The sequence below is a fragment of the Microcaecilia unicolor genome, chromosome 2, assembly GCF_901765095.1.
Source record: "Microcaecilia unicolor chromosome 2, aMicUni1.1, whole genome shotgun sequence".
NCBI lineage: Eukaryota > Metazoa > Chordata > Amphibia > Gymnophiona > Siphonopidae > Microcaecilia > Microcaecilia unicolor.
This window is the reverse complement of record NC_044032.1, coordinates 12781843-12798430: the sequence shown is the minus strand read 5'-3', so window position 1 is coordinate 12798430 and position 16588 is coordinate 12781843. Positions and strand designations below refer to the sequence as shown.

At 44.9% G+C, this 16588-nt stretch overlaps 1 protein-coding gene across 2 annotated transcripts in view; it reads left to right on the top strand.

Moving 5' to 3' along the window:
- Positions 1–16588, top strand: part of TLN1 (talin 1) — a 407659-nt gene that overhangs the window by 319987 nt on the left and 71084 nt on the right. For both annotated transcript variants that reach the window (XM_030192770.1, XM_030192769.1), the window contains 3 exons: positions 8030–8173; positions 8266–8427; positions 11069–11209. In XM_030192770.1, the coding sequence (XP_030048630.1) occupies positions 8030–8173; positions 8266–8427; positions 11069–11209 (447 nt within the window). The remainder of the gene's footprint in view (positions 1–8029; positions 8174–8265; positions 8428–11068; positions 11210–16588) is intronic.

Sequence of the window (16588 nt, the reverse complement as noted above, 5' to 3'; positions counted from 1 at the left end):
GCAAGGCCTTAGATCCTCGCTCCTGTCCTACACAGACCCTGCTTGACTACCTTCTGCACTTGTCTGAGTCTGGTCTCAAGACCAACTCTGTAAGGGTTCACCTTAGCGTAATCAGTGCATACCATTACCGTGTGGAAGGTAAGCTGATCTCAGGACAGCCTTTAGTTGTTCGCTTCATGAGAGGTTTGCTTTTGTCAAAGCCCCCTGTCAAACCTCCTACAGTATAAAACAAAAAGTGAGGAGAATGGGTGAGGATACCAACACTTGTATATTTTATTTAAAAATGAAAAATAAAAAATAACACTGTACATAAAAATGACCCGACACGGCCGTGTTTCGGCCAAAAGGCCTGCCTCAGGGGTCTTTACAACCTTGGTAGATGTAATTCAGAAAGTATACTCCAAGGGAACTGTCAAGACATAGCCCTCTTAGGTCTCCTCTCTTCGGAGAGGAGTGTTACAAGTCCGTTTGTCTTTTTACTATATATTTTATAAATCCCTTTTTGAAGAGAGGAGACCTAAGAGGGCTATGTCTTGACAGTTCCCTTGGAGTATACTTTCTGAATTACATCTACCAAGGTTGTAAAGACCCCTGAGGCAGGCCTTTTGGCCGAAACACGGCCGTGTCGGGTCATTTTTATGTACAGTGTTATTTTTTATTTTTCATTTTTAAATAAAATATACAAGTGTTGGTATCCTCACCCATTCTCCTCACTTTTTGTTTTATACTCCACGGTTTCGTGAGGGTTTCACCTCCTTTTTTGTTTTTGCGTTGAAACCTCCTACAGTGTCATGGGATCTCAATGTCATTCTCACCCAGCTGATGAAACCTCCTTTTGAGCCACTGAACTCCTGCCATCTGAAGTACTTGACCTGGAAGGTCATTTTCTTGGTGGCAGTTACTTCAGCTCGTAGGGTCAGTGAGCTTCAGGCCCTGGTAGCCCAGGCCCCTTACACCAAATTTCATCATAACAGAGTAGTCCTCCGCACTCACCCTAAGTTCTTGCCAAAGGTTGTGTCGGAGTTCCATCTGAACCAGTCAATTGTCTTGCCAACATTCTTTCCCCGTCCTCATTCCTGCCCTGCTGAACGTCAGCTGCACACATTGGACTGCAAAAGAGCATTGGCCTTCTATCTGGAGCGGACATAGCCCAACAGACAGTCCGCCCAATTGTTTGTTTCTTTTGATCCCAACAGGAGGGGAGTGGCTGTGGGGAAACGCACCATATCCAATTGGCTAGCAGATTGCATTTCCTTCACTTACGCCCAGGCTGGGCTGGCTCTTGAGGGTCATGTCACGGCTCACAATGTCAGAGCCATGGCTGCGTCAGTGGCCCACTTGAAGTCAGCCACTATTGAAGAGATTTGCAAAGCTGCGAAGTGGTCATCTGTCCACACATTCACATCTCATTACTGCCTGCAGCAGGATACCCGACGCGACAGTCGGTTCAGGCAGTCAGTGCTTCAGAATCTGTTCGGGGTTTAGAATCCAACTCCACCCCCCTAGGCCCATTTTTTATTCTGTTTCAGGCTACACTCTCAGTTAGTTGGATAAATTGTTAGGTCAATCTCAGTTATGTCCTCGCCGTTGCGAGGCCCAATTGACCATGTTTGTTGTTTTGAGTGAGCCTGGGGGCTAGGTATACCCCATCAGTGAGAACAAGCAGCCTGCTTGTCCTCGGAGAAAGCGAATGCTACATACCTGTAGAAGGTATTCTCCGAGGACAGCAGGCTGATTGTTCTCACAAACCCGCCCGCCTCCCCTTTGGAGTTGTGTCTTCCCTTGTCTTTATCTTGCTACATATGGGACTGACGAACACGAGCCGGTTCGGGCGGGAAGACGGCCGCGCATGCGCGGTGCGCATGGGCGCGCGAGGACTAGCAAAGGCCTTTGCTAGTGAAGTTTCCGATTGGAGGGGCTGCCGTGGACGTCACCCATCAGTGAGAACAATCAACCTGCTGTCCTCGGAGAATACCTTCTACAGGTATGTAGCATTCGCTTTACCTCACTAGTTACTCATTTATAAATATGTTAAAAAGCAGCGTTCCCAGCACAGAGCCCTGGGGAACCCCACTAACTACCCTTCTCCATTGAGAATACTGTCCATTTAACCCTATTCTCTGTTTTCTATCTTTTAACCAGTTTTTAATCCACAATAAAACACTACCTCCTATCCCATGACTCTCCAATTTCCTCTGGAGTCTTTCATGAGGTACTTTGTCAATTGCCTTATGAGAGAGATTTGCATGCAGTGGAGGCAGTGCATTCAAATCTCATGAATATTCATTGTGGATATCCTGAAACCTGACTAGCTGGGATGCCTCCAGGAGCAGTTTGAGGAACCACTATTGTAGGAAATACTAAACATTTTGTTTTCCAATTGGGAGATTTATAACATACATTCATAAAGTGATCCTGCAATGTTTTGCTGTAATTATACAATATAAAACTTTACTTTCATCATCATCCAGCTCAGTCCAGACACATGGGTTTACACATGCCTTCCAGCAGATGGAGACTGAGGTCTACTGATATGATGACATCACCCTGTAATGTCAGTATTTCTCAGTCTCCAGCAGATGGAGGTTGCTTACACTTGTGCAGAAGGACCAGGAACTCTAGGGAGAGCTGTCAAGTGGGCCAACTGCAGCTGCAGCCATTCTGGAGACCCAGTGGTGCAGAGCCTGGTGGGTTCTGGTTCACTTCCTCCTCACCCATTTACTCAGTTTAACCCAGCTGGGTCACTTACCAACTATGGGAGTTGTTGGCTGCTGTTCCTCCTTTTCTCTTCCTTAGCCTTTTGGAGGTGGCCAGGAATGATTTCCAGTCACAGCTGCTGAAGAAGTGCAGGAGAATTAGAGCCCAACTTCGTTTGGGGGAGAGCTTAATCTGGCAAGGCTGGATGTGTGTGAGGCTAAGCCTAGATGGGGAAGCCTCAGAGCATGTCTAGCCAGCCACTTGCAGATAGAGCTGAGCAGACTTTGGCAGCCACTGCTGTCAGCAAAGCGTTTTGGCAAGTCACTTAGCCCTCCATTGCCCCTGTTACAAAATAAATACCTGTATATAATTTGTAAACTGCTTTGATTTTAAACACAGATGGTATATCAAATCCCATCCCATTTCACTTTCCCTAATGATTGAATTACAAACTAAAATGGATGTCCTAGCTCTTGCCTACTGGGCAGATGCCCCTGGAGACACATCCTCAGTATGAGAGGATCTTGCATCCTGTGGAGGGCATGTCCTGGCTACAGGATTGCTTCCTGCTTCTCTAGGCTCATGCTCTCCTTTTAGGTGACCTCCTTCCTCCAAGGCTGCATAGGGGCTGCCAAACTGAAGGTGAGACTTCTCTACTAGGTCACTGTAGATCGCCTCTTTATACCTCTCTGTCTGCTTCAGCTGCTCCCTCCAAGTCTACTACTCTAGCCTCAAGAGATCAGGCTCCTTCTCCGAGAATTAGGCCCTGCTGTATTTGCTATAGGTTATGAGTGAATACTCCAGGCTGTAACAGTTAAGTTTAAGCTTTTAACTATGGAGGAAAAGAGTATTACACCATTCAAACAAGTTAATAAATGCAGTTTCATTTTTTGAAATGCAAACTATTTTTGTCAGTAAACCTACAAATTCTCTTATATCCCAGTCTTTTACTGAAGCACAGAGCAAAATAATGTTCACTTACCCAGAGAAATGTTTTCTTTTCTCAGAATTCCCTCAGAAAAGGTTACTTTATTCCTAAATTCATACTTCTCACAGCTACAACAGGGAGAAGGACCAGTCTGCCTTAGAAGGGTTTGTACTAGAAACTCAATAAAATATAATAAACAGGCTTGTGGTAACAGCCTGAATGAGAGAAAACACTTAAGTACTTAAAAAGTGTAGAGAAAAAACACCTCATATCTTCAAATGGTAGCGAGCAAACAACTTATGTCCACATGCACTTGTATCCCCAATACCCCACAGGGAATCCTCGTTTTGCCAAAGCTGCATCAGGGGTTGAAAAACTATGCCATCACCACTGTAACTAAAGCTAAACAGGGTAACTGCAAAAAACGCCAATGCAGAATTTAAAGATGTAACTCCCCCCCCCCCCCCCCCCAGACCAAATCATAACCAATCACACATAATTCTGATTTAATCTTCCCACTACATAGGTTCTCCACAATCCAACCTAAAAAAAAAGGCGGACCATTCAATGCATACATTAAGTTCATTTGGTTCTACAGAATTAAAAAATAAGCCATTTTTGTTCTGTTTGACACAATAGTCTCCAAAAATTGCCACTATTGGAGCGATATATTTGTTCCACCACCATTCGGTGCAACATGCCAAACTGATATTTCATCAACTCACAATGAGCCACCAAAGGGGCTTCTAATTTCCTCAGCTTTAAACAGGAACGATGTTCAGTTAGTCAAACTGTTAAACTTCTTGACATCTGCCCAATATATATAAGATCACATGAGTAACGAATCAAGTAAATGATGAATACCTCATGTACCTTTAGCAATGCAAAATACTTTCTAATAATCTTGCTCAATACGGTGCTGTATTATAACAAAGCCTCCCATGGATGATACAAAGCCTTTTTAGCTGCCCGTTTCACCGATCTCTCAGGCTAATCCTGCTGAATAAACTTCTGACTCAATTTCCACATCTTCTTCTTAAAATCAGTCTCTGAAGAACAAATATGCCGATAGCGTAACACTTGGGGCAAAAGGAATACTGCATTTCATATGAGGAGGATGCATTCTAGAAAATTGCAACAATGAATTTTTATCGGTGGCTTTAAAAAAATAACAGTGGTTGAAAAACTGTTATACTTTACCTCCACCAACACATCCAAAAAAGTGATCTTAGACTTATCACTAGTGACCTCAAATTTACTAGTTCAATGGCAAGTATTCAAATGTAACTCAAACTGATGCAAAGCTTCAGCTGAAACAGTCAGTATACTAAAAATATCATCAATGAAAGTGTGTGTGTGTGGGGGGGGGGGGGGTAGGACTTGATATATCACTGTTCTGTGGTTACAATCAAGGCGATTTACATATTATATACAGGTACTTATTTTGCACTTGAGGCAATGGAGTGTTAAGTGAGTTATACAGAGTCACAAGGGCCTGCAGTGGGAATTGAACCCAGTTCCCCAGGATCAAAGTCCGCTGCACTAACCACTAGGCTACTCCTCCAGTAGCAGCATTCCATGTAGAATCTCAAATAGGGAACGGGAAATGGGACTTGATATACTGCCTTTCTGTGGTTTTTGCAACTACATTTAAGTTGTGGTTTAAATATTTGTACCAGGGGCAATGGAGAGTTAAGTGACTTTCCCAAAGTCACAAGGAGCTGCAGTGGGAGTCAAATCCACTTCCCCAGGATCAAAGTCTGCTGCACTAACCACTAGGCTACTTTTCCACAAATGAGCCCAACACCGAATATATCGAGCAGAATTAGACGTGGACACCCAGTGTTCTTCAAATGCTGCCATGAACAAATTCACAACGTTGAGAGCAAAAGAAGTCCCATCACTACTCCTGAAATCTACTGATAGAATCTGTTATCAAAAATTAAAATCTTTGAACTCATAGCTATATGACTGAGCTTTATCAAGAATTCAGGAGGAATTAAATGAGGGCGTGGACGAACTTCCAAACTAGCAAGTAGAACCTCTAACGCTTCTTCTAGAGTATGCTAGTGTATAACGAACAGACATCTGAAGTAACCAAAAAACATTCCAAAGTCAAAGTAGCTTCAAGAGATTGTAAAATCTGAAGAAAATGAGTCATATTTTTAATATAAGATTTCAGTGAATTCAAACAAGGTTGTAAATTTGTCTATAAACTTACAGGACCGTTCCAATAAAGAATATCTTGCAGATACAAGGGGGCACCCAAGGGGTTGTTCCAAATGTTTATGAATCTTGGGAAGCAAGTACAATTCAGGAATTTTAAATTTATCATAACTCAAATATTTAAACTCTTTGTCAGTAAGAAAGTGTGTCCAGTTTTAGTAATATCAAAAATCTGTTCAGCAAAGGATCTACTTCCAGTTCCAACTAATTGTTCTTTTTACCAAGCTGAGACTGAGCCTCAGACATATAATCTTCTTTAGTCCAAACTACTTCACCACCCTTGTCAGCGTGGCAGATTACAATTGTAGAATCCATACTCAGACTCTTTATGGCATCTCTTTCTGATTCAGATAAATTAAATTTCACAAAACCAGCTGATTGTTCAAATTTCTTCACTTCTTTCAAAACCATAGATTTAAACATTAGCAGAGCAGTATCCAGTGGATCAGGAGAAGTCCACAAAGATCAATCATAACTCTCATTTTTATGGGAATCAAAAAATAAACGTAGGTGAAGACGTCTAACAAACTTTTCCAGTTCCAACTGAAGTTGGAAAGGGTTATGGGCATTCATAGGAACAAAAGAAAGCCCCTTTGATAATACTAACATTTCTCCTTCAGACAAAGTTCTCTTAGACAAATTCACCACAATTCATTGTGACGAGCTTGCACTTGCTTGAGTAATGGGTCTGGATCCTCGTCCTCTTCTGTGGAGTTTGCCTATATTCCCCTCACGCTCTTCATCTGAAGATTTCTCATCACTTCCACTCATTTATTTACCGCTTACGGTTTATTTTACAGGTACCGGTCTGTCCCTGGTGGGCTCACAATCTTAAGTAGTACGTTGTACTACTGTTATACCTGAGGCAACGGAAGGTTACTTAACTTGCCCAGGGTCACACCGAGCTGCAGAGGGAATTGAACCTGGTTCCTAAGGATCTCAACCCACAGGCAGAAGTGGGAAATCGAACTCAGTCCCCAGGTCCGCAACCCGCTGCACTAACCATTAGGCCACTCCTCCACTCTACAGATGAAGATTGAAAACTAGTAGATTTTTTAGAGGGCTCATCACCCTCATTATCCATCAGTATAATCATGTGGATCCAGACCCATTATTTGAGCTGCAAGCTGTATTTTCCTCCACACTTTTTAAGTAAAGTGTTTTCTCTCATTCAGACTGTTTATTTATTATATTTTATTGCTCTTGTGAATTGTGGTCTTCAGAGGGCTTTTTTTTTTTTTAACCTACTGCTGTCTGGTAGTTAGCAAGGCTCTTATTTTATGCAGAAATAAAAGCCCCTTTTGTCCTCCATCATCGCTTAACACCCTGGGGTCCACCAGCTGCATAGTGACAGCTGATCTTCCTCCTATTAGTTGGAGTGGAGGAGCAGTGGGTAGAGAAGCCACGGTTTGTTCCTCCTCTCTCTGACATTCCTTGTGGCCTTAGGCAGCAGTTCAGGTACAGAACTTAGATTTTAAGCCCTCTGGTGCCAGGAAAATACTAGAGTTACCAGTATGTAACTAATCTTCAACTTGGATTTGGAAAAATGAATATTCAAATCTAACATACAAATGTTCTACAGAGTGACAGCTGATCTTCTGCAGTCATTGTCAGCAAACAGGATGGTGTCAGCCAACAACAATGTGACAGCAGATTTTTTTGCATCTTGAATGGCTGATGGATATACTCCAGCACCTATTTATTTATTTGGATTTTGCTCACACCTTTTTCAGTAGTGGCTCAAGGTGAGTTACATTCAGGTACACTGGATATTTCTCTGTCCCAGGAAGGCTCACAATCTAAGTTTGTACCTGAGGCAATGGAGGGTTTAGTGACTTGCTCCAGATCACAGGGAGCAGCAGTAGGATTTGAACCGCCCACCTCTGGATTGCAAGACCGGTGCTGTAACCACTAGGCCACTCCTCCACTATTGTGCATGAGTGAGAAAAATATGAACTTATCTGACTTTCCTGTCCTAACTTTGCAGTGGATCTGCAGTGTTTGTTTGTTTGTATGAGTTAGTAGTGGACTGAAAATGCTTTCGATTCTGTGCTGAAGCTTAGCCGGTGAAAGTGTGCATATATACCATGGGCTGAATTTTCATGGGGATTCACTGATTTCATTCACTCTGACTTCACAGTGGACTTCCAAATTCCCATCTCTCTCTTCTCTTTCCAGGCAGCATATCTGGTTGGCGTTTCAGATCCAGCCAGCCATGCTGGACAGCAGGGACTTGTGGATCCTACTCAATTCGCAAGAGCCAACCAGGCAATACAGATGGCCTGCCAGAATCTGGTAGATCCAGCCTGTACACAGTCCCAGGTAAGAGATTAAGAATGTAAAATGTGTCCATTTTCTGTTGGATAATGATTTGTGAGATTGCGCCTGAAACCTGTTCTTGCTTTCACGATTAGGTCCTGTCTGCTGCCACTATTGTTGCAAAGCACACATCTGCCCTTTGCAATGCCTGCCGTTTGGCTTCCTCCAGAACTGCCAATCCTGTGGCTAAGAGGCAGTTTGTCCAGTCTGCAAAGGAAGTGGCCAATAACACTGCCAACCTTGTGAAGACTATCAAGGTAACCATTCATGGATCAAGGTCACCATGTCATGATCCTGAAAACAGTCATAGATTAAGCCTTGAGGCAGAAGAGGGCAGGAGGGTAGGAGCAAATACATACAATGGGCAAAAAGCCTATAGGACAGGGCAAACAAAGAGACCATGATTGAGTAGGGAAGATGCTTCTTCTCATTTCCTGTAGAAGAGGTGGAGATAAAATCAAGAAGAATAAATCTGAAGGGGGACCTTGGAAGAAAAGAGATCAGTGAGCTCGGGAGCCAGAGAGTGTGACAATGATGGTAGTACATGCAGTAAGTGGGCTACGGGACAAGATGCTGGAGTTTCGTTGGAAAATGTCATGTGGCCAGCCCAGAGGCTGCATGGTGATGCTGTGTGCTACTATATATAGGTTCTGGATTCAGTTCTCAGGATAGGTCTTTCAGTCCTTCAGTTGATGGGGGATATTGCAGATCAGGGCTCCCAGACACCAAGGGGAGGGAATCGGAGTCAACATGTAACAGCTGAACTTGATTCAAGGCCTATGATTGTAGGCTTCTGGAAGGAGTCTTGGTTTAGTTTAGTCAAGAGTGGGCTAAAGGGGAACCAGGGGGCTGAGACCTAAAGAAGCCAGGTTTTATCTTATTGATGCTCCTTGTGGCCTTGGGCAAATTACTTCACTTCCATTCAGGTACAAATTTAGGCTCCCCCAGGCTAAAATAACAATTTGTTGCATTAGTTTTGTGTTGCTGCTACCAGGAATAGACACTCTTGGCCATAGCAACGAAAAGATAACCCTGAGTTTATTATTTTAAAAGGCCTTGGCTGGCAATATAGAAAAAAATCCCCCGATCCCTTAAATAACAGGACCCCCTCTTCAAAACCACCCCTCCATTTTCAGAAAACAGCCCCAAGCCCACCTGCTATCTCTGATCCCTTTTTAATAACTCCCCCATTTGAACCCACTTCCAGGTCTCTTTTCAAATAACAGCCCCTACTTAGCTTCCTCCCCCCCACCCCAAAAAAAAAAAAAAAAACATGTTTACATTTATTAAAATTCTTGATATCCTGTCATTACTGAAAATGTGTCCTAATGGCTAAAATAATCATAAAATTCTTGGAAAAGAACAAAGACCTGTCATACAGTACAAGTTTCCTCATTCCACATCTCAGTCATTGAGACAATGCAGGTCCATTGGACCCCTCCCCACCCCCCCACCCCCAAAAAAGAGAACTCAAAGTTAACAGACCATCAAAAGCCAGTTCAAAAAAATGTGCTTTTAGGAACTTACTCATTCCTGTGGAATATTTTACCAAGCGATAGGATTCAAGAGATTTGTAACAGAGGAAAGATAAGATGGAGAGCTAAGGTGTAAAGCCTTGTGAATAACGCATAGAACATTAAACCAAGATCTAAAGTGAACAGGTAACCAGTGAAGATGAACAATAATCTTGTAGCAGAATTATGGAGAGTTTGAAGACGACGAAGGAGGTAGGAAGAGATTCCACAATAGATAGTGTTACGATATTCAGTTTGAGAAACAACAAAAGCCCGAATAAGGGGATTTCCATGGTGAGGGGAGGAGGGGAAGGAATAACTCCTGGGCACTCCTGCCCCAGTGGCACCTTCAGTCAGAATGGCAGCCTCAGCTCCATAGCAGTGGTCTGACAGTACTAGTTGGCAACTGGATCCCCTAGCAATATTACTGCCTTCTTTTAATCTTTCGTCAGCTGTCCTTAGCCTTTCATTCTTCATAAGTACATAAGTAATGCCATACTGGGAAAAGACCAAAGGTCCATTGAGCCCAGCATCCTGTCCCCGACAGCGGCCAATCCAGGTCAAGAGCACCTGGCAAGCTTCCCAAACGTACAAACATTTTATACATGTTATTCCCGAAATTGTTGATTTTTCCCAAGTCCATTTAGTAGCGGTCTATGGCCTTGTCCTTTAGGAAACTGTCCAACCCCTTTTTAAACTCTGCCAAGCCAACCGCCTTCACTACGTTCTCCGGCAACAAATTCCAGAGTTTAATTATGCGTTGAGTGAAGAAAAGTTTTCTCCTATTTGTTTTAAATGTACTACACTGTAGTTTCATCGCATGCCCCCTAGTCCTAGTATTTTTGGAAAGTGTGAACAGACGCTTTATTCTTCTCTTCCATCATATTGGAACATTTTTGGGTCTGCTTTTATCATGGCTTACTTTGTATATCTTTTATATAGCAAGGGGTCCGTTAAAGTCAGTCTAGTTGCACAAGTCTAACAAAATGAAGACTTAACAATATGCGAATGAGGACCCTATTCTTTCCTAGTAGCTTCCTGTCTCCCCTTCTTGTGCCTTATCTTTCTTCTTTTCGTGTCCCCTCTCACAGTGTCTTCCTTTTCTGTTCCCTTCTTATGACCCCACTCACCCACTTTTCGTTGTATCCTCCACTGATGCTTCCTTCACCCAGCCCGTTTGACTATTCCTAGCCACCTTTTCCCTCTGCAGCTTTGATGTGTCCTCCTTACTCTCCATCCGTCAGTTTCTTGTCCTTGTATCTCCTTTCTTCTGCTCACCACTCATTAACTTGTACCATTTATGGTCTTTTAATGTTACATTGCAGCTATGCACAATCAAATTTAATTGCATAATTTGTCTTGTGAATTTTGTCATTTTGTATAGGCACTTGATGGAGCCTTTAATGATGAAAACCGTGAAAAGTGCCGAGCAGCAACTGTACCCCTCATCGAAGCTGTGGATAACCTCAGTGCCTTTGCCTCCAATCCGGAATTTGCCAGTGTTCCTGCTCAGATCAGTCCTGAGGTAATAATAATAATAATATTGCACAGACATAGCTAATACTGAAGGAATGACCTTGGGGATTATATGTCATTCTCCCCATCTTTGTGGGCGATGGTTTATCTCCTTCCTCTATAGTACCCTCTATTTCATGTCTCTTGAGATTGTCAGGTTCTCAGGTTCAGAGCCCGCGGGGCCGGGCTCTGGAGCAAACTTGAGCCCTTGGGCTGCTGCCGAGGAGCGACAGCAACAGGCAAAACCCGCCAACCAACACTGGGCAAGCACACCGGCAGGGCCTGCAGGCACTGCCCAGTGAACCGGAACATATGGACTGCAATCCCCCAGACTGGAGAACACAGGACTGGAATACACACCGGACCGGAACACACTGGACTGGAGCGCACCAGACTGGACACACACCGGATCGGAACACACTGGACTGGAGCGCACCAGACTGGAACACACACCGGAGCGGAACACACTGGACTGGAGCACACTGGACTGGTCTGTACAACTTCACCTGCACTTGGCCACTACCCCCCCCCCCCCCCCCCCAAAAGGGTTGAGCCCTTGGGTTCGAGTGGCCGGCAGGACTTACCATATACCGGATGACACAAGGACCAGGACTGGAAACAGAAGAGACAGCAGTGCTCCAAGGAACTGGACTAACCAGGGCACTCCTAGGCCTACACTAACAAAAGGACTTCCTAAGCCCTATACTAACAAGCTAAACACAAAACTAACAAGCTTCCTAAGCACTACTCTAGCAAGCTAGATACAAAACTAACAAGGTGCTTCCTAAGCACTACCCTAGCAAGCTGTTGACGAGGCTGTCTCCGCTTACAATGCCACTCTCTCCTCTGCTCTGGACACCCTTGCACCATCCACCTCCCGTCCCACAAGGCGTACTAATCCCCAACCCTGGCTGACCCCTTGCATCCGTTACCTTCGCTCCTGCGCCCGATCTGCTGAACGCCTCTGGAGGAAATCTCGCACCCATTCAGATTTCCTTCACTACAAATTCATGCTATCCTCCTTCCAGTCCTCACTATTCCTTGCCAAACAGGACTATTACACCCAATTGACTAATTCTCTCAGCTCTAACCCTCGTCGTCTCTTCGCCACCCTTAACTCCCTCCTCAAAGTGCCCTCCGCTCCCACCCCCCCGTCACTCTCTCCTCAATCACTGGCTGACTACTTCCGCGACAAGGTGCAAAAGATCAACCTTGAGTTCACTACCAAGCCACCTCCTCCTCTTCACCCTTCAACCCTCTCCCTCAACCAACCAACCCAGACCTCTTTCTCCTCCTTTCCTGATATCTCCGAGGAGGAAACCGCCCGCCTTCTTTCCTCCTCAAAATGCACCACTTGTTCCTCTGATCCCATCCCCACCAACTTACTTAACACCATCTCTCCTACTATCACCCCCTCCATCTGTCATATCCTCAACCTCTCTCTCTCCACTGCAACTGTCCCCGACACCTTCAAGCATGCTGTAGTCATGCCACTCCTCAAAAAACCATCACTAGACCCTACCTGTCCCTCCAACTACCGCCCCATCTCCCTCCTACCCTTCCTCTCCAAGACACTTGAGCGCGCAGTCCACAGCCGCTGCCTTGATTTTCTCTCCTCTCATGCCATCCTTGATCCGCTTCAATCCGGTTTTCGCCCTCTTCACTCGACAGAAACAGCACTTTCTAAAGTCTGTAATGACCTGTTCCTTGCCAAATCCAGAGGCCACTACTCCATCCTCATCCTCCTGGATCTATCCGCTGCTTTTGACACTGTCAATCATGACTTACTTCTTGCCACACTGTCCTCATTTGGGTTCCAGGGCTCTGTCCTCTCCTGGTTCTCCTCCTATCTCTCCCACCGCACCTTCAAAGTTCACTCTCATGGATCTTCCTCCACCCCCATCCCCTTATCTGTTGGTGTTCCCCAGGGATCGGTCCTTGGACCCCTTCTCTTCTCAATCTACACCTCTTCCCTGGGCTCCCTGATCTCATCTCATGGTTTCCAGTATCATCTCTATGCTGATGACACCCAACTGTATCTCTCCACACCAGACATCACCGCGGAGACCCAGGCAAAGGTATCGGCCTGCTTATCCGACATTGCTGCCTGGATGTCCAACCGCCACCTGAAACTGAACATGTCCAAGACCGAGCTTATCGTCTTTCCACCAAAACCCACTTCTCCTCTTCCTCCACTTTCTATCTCAGTTGATAACACCCTCATCCTCCCCGTCTCATCTGCCCGCAACCTCGGAGTCATCTTTGACTCCTCTCTTTCCTTCTCTGCGCATATCCAGCAGATAGCCAAGACCTGTCGCTTCTTCCTCTTTAACATCAGCAAAATTCGCCCTTTCCTCTCTGAACACACCACCCGAACTCTCGTCCACGCTCTCATTACCTCTCGCCTGGACTACTGCAACTTACTCCTCACCGGCCTCCCACTTAGCCATCTATCCCCCCTTCAGTCTGTTCAGAACTCTGCTGCACGTCTCATATTCCGCCAGAACCGATATACTCATATCACCCCTCTCCTCAGGTCACTTCACTGGCTTCCGATCAGATACCGCATTCAATTCAAGCTTCTCCTTCTTACCTACAAATGCACTCAGTCTGCTGCCCCTCACTACCTCTCTACCCTCATCTCCCCTTACGTTCCCGCCCGTAACCTCCGTTCACAGGATAAATCCCTCCTCTCAGTACCCTTCTCCACCACCGCCAACTCCAGGCTCCGCTCATTCTGCCTCGCCTCACCCTATGCTTGGAACAACCTTCCTGAACCCTTACGCCAAGCCCCCTCCCTGCCCATCTTCAAGTCTTTGCTTAAAGCCCACCTCTTCAATGCTGCGTTCGGCACCTAACCCTTACCGTTCAGTGAATCCAGACTGCCCCAATTTGACTGCCCCGATCGGACCGACCGTTCACTTGTCTATTAGATTGTAAGCTCTTTGAGCAGGGACTGTCTCTCTTTGTTAAATTGTACAGCGCTGCGTAACCCTAGTAGCGCTCTAGAAATGTTAAGTAGTAGTAGTAGTAAGCTAGACACAAAACTAACAAGGTGCTTCCTAAGCACTACTCTAGCAATCTAGATACAAAACTAACAAGGTGCTTCCTAAGCACTACTCTGGCAAGCTAGACACAAACTATCAAGGTGCTTCCAAAACCAAGAGGGAAAAGCAGGGGAACCACAAGGGAAAAGCAGGAAAGCTAAACACAACTCAAAGTGCACACTGCACAACCACTAACCTGGACCTTTAGCAAAAGCAAGCAGGGAACCTAGACACAAAGTCAGAAGTGCACACTGCACCACCCTACCTAAAGCAAACACCACCGTTGCAAAGGCCTTGAAGGAAAGAACACCACTTCCTTATCAAGGCCCTCCCTGATGATGTCACACTCCCTAGCCCCAGGCAACAGCACACTGACCCAGAGAGCACACTGAAACCCATATAGGCCCAACCCACACCAATGCAGCACCGTGAAGCACTTCAAGCCAGTATACCCAAAGAGAGGTAAAGCTAACTCAGTCCACACACACAGCTGTAGTAAAGTGAAACAATTAGCCCCATGCTGCTGGAAGCTGCCAGCACAGAGAGCCAGCTGCTCAGAAAGGACAGACAAAAGAAACAGAAGCCAGCTAAGCTGACCACCAGGAAAAAGGTAAGTTTGAGAGGGGTTATGACCACAATCATAACAGAGATCTCCCTGCTTCCTCTCACATCAGACACTGAGTTTCCTATCTAGCTCTTTTCCAGCATACTGTTAATCTCCAGTTGGGTTGAATCTCGCTCCACTGCCTAAAGATGCCAAGAAAAGCACAATGGACTTAACCAACTACCGACCAGTCGCTTCTATCCCACTCACAACAATATTGATGGAAGGCATAGGGACGAAACAACTCACGGAATACCTGACCAAACACTCAATTCTATATGAGTCTCAATCAGGATTTCGATCAAATCATAATACTGAAACTGTACTAGTGTCGGCAATGAACTCATTCAAAAAAACGATCGCAACCGGCAAGAACATACTCATACTACAATTCGACATGTCTAGTGCCTTCGACATGGTGGATCATGGAATACTATTACACCTACTAGAGTACTTCGTAACCGGAGGCCCAGTTCTCAAATGGTTTGAAGGATTCCTCACCACCAGATCCTACCAAGTAATAACGAATATGGACAGATTGCCACCTTGGAGTGCGGAATGCGGAGTTCCTCAAGGATCCCCCCTCTTACCAACTATCTTCAACCTAATGATGATACCATTAGCCAAACTCCTAGCCAATCAAAACCTTAACCTCTACATATATGCCGATGACGTTACGATCCATATCCCGTTCAAAAGTGACAAACGAAATAACCAACGAGATCAACCAGAGCTTCCAGACCATGCACTCTTGGGCGGACTCATTCAAGTTAAAACTCAACGCAGGAAAAAACTCAGTGTCTAGTTCTCACCTCCCAATACAATACAAACAACTACCCCACAATAACCCCACCCTACTGCACACTTCCTATCCAAGAAAATCTGAAAATCCTTGGAGTCACCATTGATTGAAACCTCACTCTCGACACCCACGCGAAGAATACGACGAAAAAAATGTCCAATCGATGTGGAAACTCAAAAGAATAAAACCTTTTTTCCCAAGAAACATCTTCTGCACCCTAGTACAGTCATTGGTAATAAGCCACTTGGATACTGTAACGCTCTGTACGCAGGCTGCAAAGAACAGACCATCAAAAAAACTCCAAACAGCCCAGAACACCGCAGCCAGACTCATTTTTGGAACACCTAAATACGAAAGTGCGAAACCCCTCAGAGAGAAACTGCACTGGCTCCCGCTCAAGGAACGAATTGAGTTCAAGATCTGCACGACTGTACACAAAATCATTCACGCAGATGCCCCACTCTATATGTTAAACCTAGTGGACTTACCGCCCAGGAATGCCAAAAGATCGGCCTGCAAATTCCTCAACCTGAACTTCCCCAGCTGTAAAGGAATGAAATACAAACAGGCTTATGCTACTACCTTTGTGTACAAAAGCACACAGTCTTGGAACGCGCACTACCCATGGCCCTGAAAACCATGACCAATCTAACCAGCTTTCGCAAAGCTTTGAAAACACATCTCTTCAACAGAGCCTACAAAAGTCACCCTCAATGAAACAAATCATTCCTTAAACCACCCAAGTACACAAAAAAAACACCTCTCACACGACTTTACCTAACACCTTTCCATCTAAATTCCTCTTTCACCTCAGCTTATGATCGACTGTTTTCTTAAATCATGTAACGACGTTCTCATATCCATACTCTGTAAGCCACATTGAGCCTGCAAAAAGGTGGGAAAATGTGGAGTACAAATACAATAAATAAATTCTGT